The sequence below is a fragment of the Heteronotia binoei genome, chromosome 3 (genome assembly GCF_032191835.1).
Source record: "Heteronotia binoei isolate CCM8104 ecotype False Entrance Well chromosome 3, APGP_CSIRO_Hbin_v1, whole genome shotgun sequence".
In the NCBI taxonomy this organism is placed as follows: domain Eukaryota; kingdom Metazoa; phylum Chordata; class Lepidosauria; order Squamata; family Gekkonidae; genus Heteronotia; species Heteronotia binoei.
The window spans coordinates 23,405,780-23,418,623 of NC_083225.1; the positions used below are offsets into that span (position 1 = coordinate 23,405,780).

At 46.4% G+C, this 12,844-nt stretch overlaps 1 protein-coding gene across 3 annotated transcripts in view; it reads right to left on the reverse strand.

Annotated features, from left to right (window-relative positions):
• Positions 1–12,844, reverse strand: part of TBC1D4 (TBC1 domain family member 4) — a 126,095-nt gene that overhangs the window by 18,368 nt on the left and 94,883 nt on the right. For all 3 annotated transcript variants that reach the window (XM_060233586.1, XM_060233584.1, XM_060233583.1), the window contains 3 exons: positions 8,135–8,295; positions 6,931–7,140; positions 1,628–1,786 (listed from right to left, as the gene is read on the reverse strand). In XM_060233586.1, coding sequence (XP_060089569.1) covers positions 1,628–1,786; positions 6,931–7,140; positions 8,135–8,295 — 530 coding nt within the window. The remainder of the gene's footprint in view (positions 1–1,627; positions 1,787–6,930; positions 7,141–8,134; positions 8,296–12,844) is intronic.

Here is a 12,844-nt window from a genome sequence, read left to right on the forward strand (position 1 = left end):
TAGTTCTTCTGAGCAACAAGAAAGTTTGTACATTTTTCTGTATCATCTGGGGTTGCTCCTAATAAAAAGGTATGACATGCATTGTGCTTTGTTTTTGGGATTCTGATTTTGGACCAGTGCTGCTGTAAACAACCTTTGTTTTTGTTTTCTCCTTGCCATAGAAATCATCTGGCCATCTTTGGGCAGAGGTGATGGTGCTTCTCCTTATTTAAATTCAGTTAGAAGAAGAAGATGACTGCAAATTTATACCCCGCCCTCTGTTTGAATCTGAGACTCAGAGCGGCTTACAATCTCCTATATCTTCTCCCCCCACAACAGACACCCTGTGAGGTAAGTGGGGCTGAGAGGGCTCTCACAGCAGGTGCCCTTTCAAGGACAGCTCTGTGAGAGCTATGGCTGACCCAAGGCCATTCCAGCAGGCGCAAGTGGAGGAGTGGGGAATCAAACCTGGTTCTCCCAGATAAGAGTCCGAACACTTAACCACCACACCAAACTGGCTCTCATGACCACACTCAGGTATTTAGCATGACCACATTCAGTTATTGAGGCCTCCCCATGTCCTCTTCTACTCACATATGAAAGCATGTTTGGGAGCTTCCAAGTTCATGAAGACTTCCGGATTTGCTGTGAATATTCGTTTAGAAACTGACTCTTAACTAGCTCAAGACTGCAATGGAAACTGGCATCTGAGTGATGGCTTTGCGAATGAGAAAAACTGCCGTTGTGCTTTGTGCACTAAGACAGGAAGCACAAAGACCTACAAATGGGTTTCGTTTGTGCCTGTGACAGGAAAGCTGAGGACTGCCGTGATGTCTAAATGCTTCTTTTGCCAAAGAAAAAAGCAAGAGGCCCTAGGAACAATTTTGGTACATAGGTTTCTTTTAGTAGATTTTAGTAATTCATCCCTGAATCAAACCCATGCAATCATATCATCTGGTTGTGTTGGGAAACTCATTTTTAAACCTATTTGGAGCCTACAAATGCTTCATCTGGGCCACATACTTCCCAAAGGGGTCACTGACTTGAAGAGACTATGACAACTGAACTTTTTGATTGTATAAACCAGGGGTCCCCAACAACCAGGGCCGTGGGCTGGTACCGGTCTGTGGCCTGTTAGCAACCAGGTCACAGTGCGAGGCAGAGGCACTGCACTTCCCCTTCCACCCACCTGGGGAGGCAGCGTCAGAGCGAGGCAGAGCTGCCCCGTCACCCCTTCCGCCCACCTGGGACCTGGGCAGATGAAAGGGGCAGTGAGGCCTCGCTCCAAAGCACCACCTCTTTCATCTGCCCGGGTCCTGGGTGGGTGGAAGCGGCAGTGCAGCAGTGACCTTCGCCTACCCCCCCCCCCGTTTGAAAACCCCAGCACTCCCTCCCCACCACCAGTCCATGGAAAAATTGTCTTCCATGAAACCAGTCCCTGCTGCCAAAAAGGTTGGGAGCCACCGGTATAAACCACAGCAAAGAAACGTGACGTGGAATGACAAGACGGCTTGCCAATTCTGCATTAAGCACCTGCTGGCCTTATGTCAGCCGTCAAATAGAAAAAACAAGAGGTCTGTGTGACAACTCTTGTCTTCCTCTACGTCAACAGAAAAGACTGCTCTCATAGGACACACACAAAAATTACCGTCTTTCAGAGTCGCGTGAATGTCTTCCATGTCGCATCTGATTTTGGCTCTGCAGTTTAACAGCTTCTTATCCCAGACGTTGATAACATCTTTCTGACAAGTACCCACTTCCTCATAGTCCAATTTAACTTTTCGGGATTGAAGCTCATCTCTGCTCGCTGCAAGAGACGGAGACAAGAGAACTCAAGGCACACACTGCTTGGGATAAACCATCACAGATGAGCCGTTTGTGCCAAGCAAATCACACATATGTTGAACTTCATGCACAGAAGCTATAGGCAAAGGTTTTATCTTCTAGATCATTTCCCACCAGCTGGGATGAAAGAAGACCTGCCTGACAGAAAGTGGGCAAAGTTCTGCCACTGCAGCCTTATCTAAACTGGCTCTTAACTGGTTGCTTTCTACAATACTTTGAAGTAAAGAATAATTAACTGCAAAAAACACCCCCTCAAGTAAATAATCACTAGACTTCTAGTAAGAGACAAAGAATAAATTTGTAAAAGGTACACAAGAAACAGGTGAGATAGGCAGGGGTGGAATTCTAGCAGGAGCTCCTTTGCATATTAGGCCACACCCCCTTATGTAGCCAATCCTCCAAGAGCTTACAAAAAAGAGCCTTGTAAGCTCTTGGAGGATTGGCTACATCGGGGGCGTGTGGCCTAATATGCAAAGGAGCTCCTGCTAGAATTCCACCCCTGGAGATAGGAGCTACATTTCTATGGCAAGCCCAACATCAACTGATGCTCATCGTATTCTTTTGGGTAATTCATACTGTGACTCTAAGGAGGTTACTCCCATCTAGTCAATGGGCACAGAAAGCTGCGACTCTGCTTAGGACAACACAGCCAAATTTCGAGGTATGCAAACCTAACATAACCGACTCCAGTCTTATTTCCAATACAGGTGGCTTCTGCCAAGGCAGTTCATCTTCTCCATTTGTATTCTGATAAGGATGCTAAGTCTACGCCTCCTACGTTGACCAACAGTAAATAAAATGCGCAAATACTTTGGCCACCAAATGAGAAGGGAGCACTCACTGGAGAAGCCCCTGATGCTGGGAAAGACAGAAGGCAAAAGAAGAAGGGGATGGCGAAAGAGGAGATGGCTGGACAGTGTTACTGATGTAACAAACACGAATCTGAGCAGACTTCAGAGGATGGTGGAAGACAGGACGGCCTGCCGTGACTTCGTCCATGGGGTCGCAAAGAGTCGGACTCGACTGTGCGACTGACCAACAACAACAAAAATATAATGCTGGAGGCTCCTTAGTTCTGCCCTGTCAATGGATAAATCAGAACTGATCGTAGCAGTAACTAACAAGGGCCAAACTGGATGGGATGGCCTTCACCTGTCCATCATGCTGCCTCTATTTTAAAGTCATTTAAGAATATGAACATATGAACATACGAAGCTGCCTTATACTGAATCAGACCCTAGGTCCATCCAAGTCAGTATTGTCTACTCAGACTGGCAGTGGCTCTCCAGCGTCTCAAGCTGAGGTTTTTCATGCCGATTTGCCTGGACCTTTTTTAGTTAGAGATGCCGGGGATTGAACCTGGGACCTTCTGCTTCCCAAGCAGATGCTCTACCACTGAGCCACTGTCCCTCCCCTTTAGTGGCTCTCCAGGGTCTCCAGTTGGGGTTTTTCACGCCGATTTGCCTGGACCCTTTTTAGTTGGAGATGCTGGGGACTGAACCTGGGACCTTCTGCTTACCAAGCAGATGCTCTGCCACCGAGCCAGTGTCCTTCCCCAGACATATGAACATATGGAGCTGCCTTATACTGAATCAGACCCTGGGTCCATCAAAGTCAGTCTTGTCTACTCAGACTGGCAGTGGCTCTCCAGGGTCTCAAGCTGAGGTTTTTCACACCTATTTACCTGGACCCTTTTTAGTTGGAGATGCCGGGGATTGAACCTGGGACCTTCTGCTTACCAAGCAGATGCTCTACCACTGAGCCACCGTCCCTCCATGCTGCAACAAAGGTCAGTGGTGCTCTTCCCCCCCTCCCCTCTGTGCCTTTTCAAGTACCAAAGAAGCTGCAAGGGGTGGCCATTTCAGTAATTAAGAAGGAGTGGGGCAGGGGGACACACTGCCCACAGCAACCCATAACAACCACAAAAGAGATTAGGCTGAGAGCATGTAGCTTCCATGACAGACTGGGAATTCAAACCTGGGTCACCCCTTCAGTCCAGGGGTGACTAAACGTGCTTAATGCAAGAGCCACATAGAATAAATGTCAAATATTTGAGAGCCACAAGACATGAATGTCAAATGTTTGAGAGCTGCTGTTTGAGGGAGGAAAGAAGGAAGGAAGGTTTTATTTTATTTTATCAGATTTATATCCCGCCCTCCCCTGACAGGCTCAGGGCAGCTGATGGAGGGGAGAGTTAGGTGGAAAGAAAGCAACTTTAACTCTAAATGCATTCTCCAAGCTGCCAGGCAAATGTCTTCTCCAACAGGGTGGTGGGGGCTTCAAGAGCCACATAATATCTGTGAAAGAGCCACATGTGACTCCCGAGCCACAGTTTGGCCACTCCTGTACTAGTCTGACACACTGATCATTAGACAACCCCGGTTCTCTGGTGCCCCCAGAGGCTGCTTTGAGCCAAGAAAACAGCACAGGGAAGACGCGTGAACCCATTTCCCTGCACATCAGAGTCCCAATTCCCAAGGACTCCCCGTGCAGCTGGTCGTTGCGTTCTGAATGCAGAACACACAAGCTACATCTGACTGAATGTCCTTCTGGCAGACCTGAGGATATTGTAAGTCAAAACACGCAGCTAGGCCCTCTGTGTCAAGGCAACATTATGTTCAGTAAATACAATATCTTTAATTTCCAAATATGGCTGGTAAGGGAGGAGAGGAGAAAAGCTGGAGCACAAACATTAAACCCTCAGTCCACTCCTGATTTCACCTCAGCTAGAATCCCTGAGGTATAGTACTGAGTGAAAAGCCCAGTGCAATTAATCACTCAGTTGGACCAACATAACACGAGACTTCTGCCTGCCCTCAGCACCCATCCTTTTGCTTGATAAATGTTCTTTATGAAACAGAATTTACTAGGGGGGGATACTATTCTGAGGAACATGAATGATGGTATAAAATTCCTATTTTTCATCTCACCCCTCAGAGATTTCAGGTTGCAGCAGGGATTATTATTAAACTTACTACAATGTTTTGAAACACACAAAAGAATGGAGGTGGTGTTGAGACAAACAGAAAAAAGATTCTCTCTACATGCATCTTACCTTCTGTAAAAACAACACAGTCATCGTTCAAAGCCTCCTCGACAGCATTAGGAAGAAATATTTTATTAGTATTTTGGTGATATGTTTCGTGTAAAATGTGTATATGAGAGAGAGAGAAAATATGTGTTTGAGTGTGTGGATGTGCATGTGAGAGAGAACAAGTGTGCATGTGAGAGTGTAAGAATGTGTGTGTGAGAGACAAAAGGAAGGCAGGAAGGGAGTAATTTCAAGGTTAAGGCCCTCAGTAACTTGGGTACAGAAAAGAGGAAGCTTATAGTCTAAATTAGGGGTATCAAACATGCAGTCTGGAGGCCAAATCATGCCTCCAAAGGGCTCCTATCAGGCCTCCAAGCAGCTGGCTGTCATCTGCTTCCTTCTCTCTCTCTCTTTCTTGCTTCCTTCTGCATAAGTTTGCTTTGCAAGGCTTGCTCAATTGCACGGGAGCTACAGAGCAAAACCTCTATTTTCTCCATTGGCTGAAACTCCTCCCTTGGGGAGGAAGCGGGGGAGGCTGAGCTAGTTTTTCCAGGCTCTCTCAAACATACAGCAGAGCTACTGAGCCAAGCCTCTCTTCCTTATATTGGCTGAGGCTCCCCCCCTCCCCCAGTCCCCTGGGGAAGGAAGGAAAGAGCCAGAGCTTCCTTTGCCCAGTTCCCTGGATCCCATGGGAGAAATACAAAGATAGCACCTTTAAGACCAACAAGTGCTAACATTTTAAGCATGTTTTTAAGTTTTTAAAAAATATATTTAATTGTTTTTGTCTGTGTCCTTTATAAAGTTTCTATCTCTGCTACCTAATCTTAAATAGGTACACATATGGCCCGGCCCAACAAAGACACATTTATGTCAGATCCAGCCCTCATAATAAAAATGAGTTCAACACCTCTGGTCTAATTTGTCTCAGTAATTCAATTTTAAGTGATACAGCCATGCATTTGGCATCGATGGCCCAAACAATTATGAACAGAGTGTGCCAGGACAATTGTTTTCAAGATGCCCACCTTTAAGATTTCTTATTTCACTTCACCCGCCATGAAAACTGCAGAGGATTCTGGTTGTATGTTCTGGGGTTCACTCACAGGTCGTATTGGGGGGGGGGGGAGACTGAGGGACCGTCTCTCCCCATATGAGCTCCAGAGAGCACTGAGGTCAGCTGGAAAGAACCAGCTGAATATCCCTGGGCCAAGGGAGGCCAGATTGAAGACCACCCGGGATCGGGCCTTCTCCATTGCAGCTCCACTGCTGTGGAATCAACTCCCAGAAGAGGAATGGGCCCTACGATGTTTAGATCAATTCCGCAGGGCCTGTAAGACCTACCTCTTCAAAATAGCCTTCACCTAATGCCAAGCCAAGAAAGTGCCGCTGGATATGTTTTTAGCTACTGAACCTTACTGAAGACCTAATGTTTATAGCACCATAATGTTAATTTTAATATAACTTGTAAATTGTTTTAATGATTTTATAATTATAACTGTTGCTGTATATTGTATTCCTATGCTGTGAGCCGCCCTGAGCCTGCCCTGGCGGGGAGGGCGGGATACAAATAAAAAGTATTATTATTATTATTATTACATAAAGCACAGGTGAAGCTACTGAACTTGTCATGGGGTTCCCAGCTAAGATCCAACTGTCTTGCTGGGAAGAAAGATGGATTTGGCAGGTAAAATGGAACTAGCCAATAAGATATGGTGCAGATTCCAAAGGAGATTCATTGGGGTAGATCCTGCTCCTTATCCTGCCTCTCAGCTGAACAAATTTCTGAAGACTTCCTCCAACTTAAGTGGCACTTCCTCCAACAGAAGAATCGCTTGAGCTGTAGGAAGGATCCTTAGGATCCACACCATTAGTTGCACGTTGGACTTCTGTCCCTGCCAGGGCTTTACTTGTAGAAAAAGCCCAGCAGGAACTCATTTGCATATTAGGCCACACCCGGCGTCACTATTGTTTTGTGCAGGAAAAGCCCAGCAGGAACTGTGATCTTGCTCAAACAATAAGCCCTAGATCCTGCCAAGACCAGGTACAACTGAGCTGGACTCTTAACCTTTACTAACCTTCCAATTTCTGGTTTTCTTTTTCCATTCGGAGCAGCAGTATTTGTTGATGGATCGCTTTCCTCCACAGACTCTGCAGCTCTTCCGAGTTCTTCTTCTCCCCCGTTTTATCTTGGGCATCGTCGTTTTGCAATATGGAAGCCAGGGGGTCCTCTTCCAAAGATGGCGCAAGGGGAGACAGGGGTAACAAGTCACTCCCGTCCCCTCCATCTGCAATGAATTGCGCATTAGCCACGGATTAACCCCACTGCCACCTCGCAGTTCTGTCGCCCCGACAGAAATACGTACATGATCTCCCAGCCTGCTCATACTTTTCGCGGTTTTACTGAACAAGACAACGATACGTGTGTGCGACTGCTCAAATCCATCCTTCCCTTTCTCGCTCACCCCCCCCTCCCCACTGTGGATTGTAAGTTATTTGGAGCATGGATTTTGTTGTGGTTCTGCTTTTTATTTCTGTTGTAGAGCACAATGTCTACTAACATCACTGTAAAATAACTAGCAATAGCACACACACGCACACACACTAAACTGCAATCGTATACACAGGCATTATAAGAAATCTATCTGGCTGCACTGAGGAGCCCAACTAGGGCTGCCAGCTCCAATTCAAGAAATATCAGGGGACTTTGGGGGCGGAGCCAGGAGATCGTAGGGGTGGAGTCAGGAGCAAGGGTGTGACAAGCATAATTGAACCCCAAAGGGAGTTCTGGCCATCAAATTTAAGGGACTGCACACCTTTTAAATGCCTTCCCCTCTGTTGGAAATAATGGATAGGGGCACCTTATTTTGGGGCTCACAAAATTGAACCCCCTGACCCCATCTTTTTTAAACTTGTAGGGTGTTTTGAGGAGAGGCACAGGATGCTATGCTGCAAATGTCATGCCTCTAACTCAAAAAACAGCCCCCCCCCGGAGCTCCAGATGACTGTGGATCAATTCCTATGGGAATTGGTCTCCATAGGGAATAATGGAGTGCAAAGTAGACATTTCCCTCCCCCTCCTGGCTTTCTGATGACCCTGAGGAGGGGGGAGGGTCTCCAAACTGGGGGATCCTCTGCCCCCACCTGTTTATTTATTCAAAACATTCACATGCCACCTTTCCACTCAAATAGGGACCCTGAGACAGCAAACAATATAGTATTGTAATTCAGATTATTAAAAACTGGAGATAAGAATTTTAGCGTCTCTTGATGTACACAGACCTTGATTTTGCATCGCCGAGGAAGATTTCTTCATGGGCGATGCTACCCTGAGGAATATTCGCTGTCGCCAGGAGATCCGGCGAGGGGTAAGAGCGATTCCACCAGCATTTACGGAGTCGTTGCTGCAGACCGAAGACGTCCTTTTCCGTCTTTCCCCATTACTGCAGAAAGGAGACAAGGCGACAACCCCGAAATCACTGTCAAGTTGTATTGACTGGAGGTCCAGTGAAGGCCCATCAAAGCCAGAAAACAGCCTCTAAAGTTGGGGAGTTATAACCCATGATGTAATCATCACATCAGGAGATCCAAAACGTTTCATCAGAGTCTGTTGTTGAGTCGATCCTTGACTCAAATGATTTCCACATTTCAACCCCTGGCACAGAATTGCCCATCCCACAACACTTCACAGTCAAAAGCGTGACAACTTAAGCATAACAATTCTGCAAGTCACTGATGGGTTCCATGCTACCGTTCTGGAATCACTAAGAATTTAGAAGTATAACAAAATACAAAAAAAAAAAACCCAACACCCCACAATGCTTAAAAACCAGGACTGATTTCACACTAGGGCTTGTTCCGGGGGGAGAGCCCTTTTGCCCCCCCCCCCCGGGCTTCTCTCCATTTTTGCATAAAGTGCTGCAGAGCTGCTAGCTGGCGCGCCGCTTTTCTGCAGCAAGCAGAAACCGCTTGCCAGAGGATCTCGCTTGCTGCGGAATAGCGGTGCGCCAACGCACAGCTCCGGGGCAACTTGTGCGAAAATGGAGAGAAGCCCCGGGAGCAAAAGGGCTCTCCACCCGGAACAAGCCTAGGACGAAATTGATCCAGGTGTTGCGCAGCAAATATAAAGCAGCAACGGTATACAGCACAATCCTCACCATCCAAATCCTGACAACCTGTTTCTCCAAATTTGTCATGCCCCCCCTCATGGCCAACATCTTGGATAGAACAGAATCCCTGTTTATTTCAGCTTGTGAAGAATCAGGGATGCCACAGGGATTTTGGATAGGTCAGTCTTAAAAGACTGTATACATAAAGGCGCTTGGGGACAGGAAGCTCAACCAAAACATTAGCTTTCTTTTTCCAGTTGCACTGACATTCCAAAGAAGAGCTGCATGCAAGGAAGCAAATCAAGAGTTAGGCTTTTAGTTCTGCACTGCTGGTCGTAATTCACTTTGTAACTATGATCTCTAGCGTTATTAAAGGGTGGAAAGGAGGGAGACAAGGACTCCCCCAAAGAAAACTTCTCCCTGCCCTTTCCATCTGCATCCATTTATCGAGATATTGCTCTCCAAGTGAAAACCACCATTAGAGGAAAGGGACGAATTGTCCTTATGAAACTATGTTCCTAATGCCACGTTGAAGAAGGACCGCAGATTTATATCCAGTCCTTCTCTCTGAATCAGAGACTCAGAGCGGCTTACAATCTCCTATATCAGGAGTGGCCAACGGTAACTCTCCAGATGTTTTTTTGCCTACAACTCCCATCAGCCCCAGCCATCAGCCATGTTGGCTGGGGCTGATTGGAGTTGTAGGCAAAAAACATCTGGAGAGCTACCATTGGCCACCCCTGTCCTATATCTTCTCCCCCCCACAACAGACATCCTGTGAGGTGGGTGGGGCTGAGAGGGCTCTCACAGCAGCTGCCCTTTCAAGGACAACCTCTGCCAGAGCGATGGCTGACCCAAGGCCATCCAGCAGCTACAAGTGGAGGAGTGGGGAATCAAACCCGGTTCTCCCAGATAAGAGTCCGCACACTTAACCACCACACCAAACTGGCTCTTTGACCAGTGAAAACAAGGGGTGGAACTCCAAGGAAGCAATAAACATAGGTGAGGCTGCCAGGTCGTTGTTCACTCCTTATGAGCCACTGTTGAAGAGAAGCCTGAGCAGTGGCTTGCCTCATTGGCAGAAAAATAAAGTGAAAAAGTCTAGTCACGCATAGGGTTCCCTGCCATACATGTGACTCACTTCTTTGGATTGCAGTCATGGCGTTGTTGTTTTTTTTTAAAGTCATTGTTGATCAAAACCACACCCATTCTGTTAAGGAATAATCCTACAAGTTGTCTACTGACAAAAGAATGAACTAATACCCCTTGCCAGAACTGTTTTGTAAGCCCTTTGCTTATTGGCTGCCTACCAGGAGATCTACCCTACAGCACACTATGATATGGATATGCACTTCGAGTACTGGGGGGAGGGCCTACTACGGTACTGTGCTAGAGAGATCGTGCTTTGCACATGTGAGATTCCAAGCTCTAAGGTCCTGTTAAAAGATAGCAGAGATGGACAAGACCAGAGGTGGAATTCTAGCAGGAGCTCCTTTGCATATTAGGCCACACACCCCTATGTAGCCAGTCCTCCAAGAGCTTAGAAAAGAGAGCCTTGTAAGCTCTTGAAGGATTGGCTACATCAGGGGTGTGTGGCCTAATATGCAAAGGAGCTCCTGCTAGAATTCCACCCCTGGACAAGACCTTTGAAAGCTAAAGTAGACAGTACAGGATTAAATGCACCAATCATCTGATTGTATATAGAGTCCGACCAGTTTCATATGCATACTATTACACATTTAAGGTTCTAGAAAATGAATATAGTGAATGGGGGAGTCACTTCAGTTGGAAAAAGGCTTCAAAGCTTGAGCCAAAAGGATAACATAAATATTTAAACAAATAATTAAATTTTGCTTAATTTTCTCTTATGGAGCAGAGGTCCATCAGTGGCAAAAAAAAAATTATATATATATATATAATTTTTTTTTGCCACTGTGTGACACAGAGTGTTGGATGGGCTATTGGCCTGATCCAACATGGCTTCTCTTATGTTCTTATGGAGTGTTAGGATAAGGGCAAGATCCTCCTCATCTTCAGAACTTCCTGAAGCATCTGAATCTGCCTACTCCTTAGGCAAGATTCAAGTTATTACAAGGCAAGGAAGGGATAGCGGTCACACTATAGTCCTGGGGTGGAATTCTAGTAGCAGCTCCTATGCATATTAGGCCACACACCCCCTGATGTAGCCAATCCTCCAAGAGATTACAAGGCTCTTTTTTTGTAAGCTCTTGGAGGACTGGCTACATCAGGGGTGTGTGGCCTAAGATGCAAAGGAGCTCCTGCTAGAATTCCAGCCCTGGTCTTGTTTCTTATTTATATCTTAATGCGGTTTTATGTTCCATGTATTTACATGAGTGTGTAAGCCGCTCTGAGCTTGCTTTCATGGGGAAGGCGGGATATAAATTGAATAAAATAAATAAATACATCAAGTTTCTTTTTTTAAAAAAATAGTGTGTGTGTGTGTGTGTGTCTGCATGCATGATTGCATGCCTGGACATCATAGTGGCTTCTGGAAACCCTTAGTGGGGCTAGGACATTTTTCAGAGGGGCATCTTTTATCACCTGCCTCTGCCTCCCAGCCCTGGTATTCCTTCAAGGCCTCCCATCCAAGTCCTTGCCAGTGTTGGCCCTGCTTAGCTTCTGAGATCTGATGAGGTCGGGCTTGCCTGAGCTATCCTGGCCAGGGTCATCCATCAAGTTTTGAGACACAAATCCAAAGGAAGATTCACGAGCTCCGAGTAGGCTATACTTGAAATCTACCTTGAAAGCTTCGCAAACATCATTAAAGCGTCAACCGTAATACCAATCACAATCCGAAGCCAGTCTCGCAGAAAGTTAGCCCTAAAACAGCGTCTCAACTGCTCCATCGGTTAGACAAAAATAGAATCACAAAACATCAACCCAATTTTTTTTTTTCAAATATCACAAAGATATTCAGGAATAAAAGCTTCTGAAATGTCAAAAATGTTTTAGTATATCTTGCAGACAACCACAGAGTACAACAGCAAGGATGAAGGAAGCTTGACTCCTCTCAGAGGATGTGTCTACCTTCCTGGTTGGGAAAGACAGAGAGCGCAGATTGCAATTTCAGGTTGGGGAGTGCAGAAAATAATGGGTCTGCGGTCCACCCCTCACCTTTTGCAGTAATTAAAACAGTAGAAAAGTGCAAGAATCCAGTAGCACCTTAAAAGGTAAAGGTAGTCCGCTGTGCGAGCACCAGTCGTTTCCGACTCTCGGGTGACATTGCTTTCACAACGTTTTCACGGCAGACTTTTTACGGGGTAGTTTGCCATTGCTTTCCCCAATCATCTAGACCACCACTTCCATCAGCCCCAGCCAGCATGGGAGAGCTACTGTTGGCCACCCCTGATCTACACTTTCCCCCCAGCAAGCTGGTTACTCATTTTACCGACCTCAGAAGGACAGAAGGCTGAGTCAACCTGAGCCGGATACCTGAACCAGCTTCTGCTGGGATCGAACTCAGGTCGTGAGCAGAGGGCTCCGACTGCAGTACTGCACCATAAAGACTAACAAAATTTGTGGCAGGTAGGAGCTCACTGCCAGTGGCGGACTGAGTCTAAAAATACTGGATGCTAGAAGACATAGGGGGCCCACCCACAACTGTAAGGCTATCATTTAATTTGTATAAAAAATAAATAACATTTTCAAAAAATACATGTGGAAAAAAGGTCTGATGTTTAAAGCAAGCGCTGGGATTGGAGGGCGGAGGGAGCGATCCCAGTGCTTGCTTTAAACATCAGAGGTGGAGCCAGGCAGACAGACAAGGAGGAAGCACGCTGCCCTCTTCACAGCCGGCACTCGCGAAGCGCTGGGTTTGCGGAGGGGGCTGGTGCTTCCTCTTTGCCTGTGTGCCTGGCTTCAT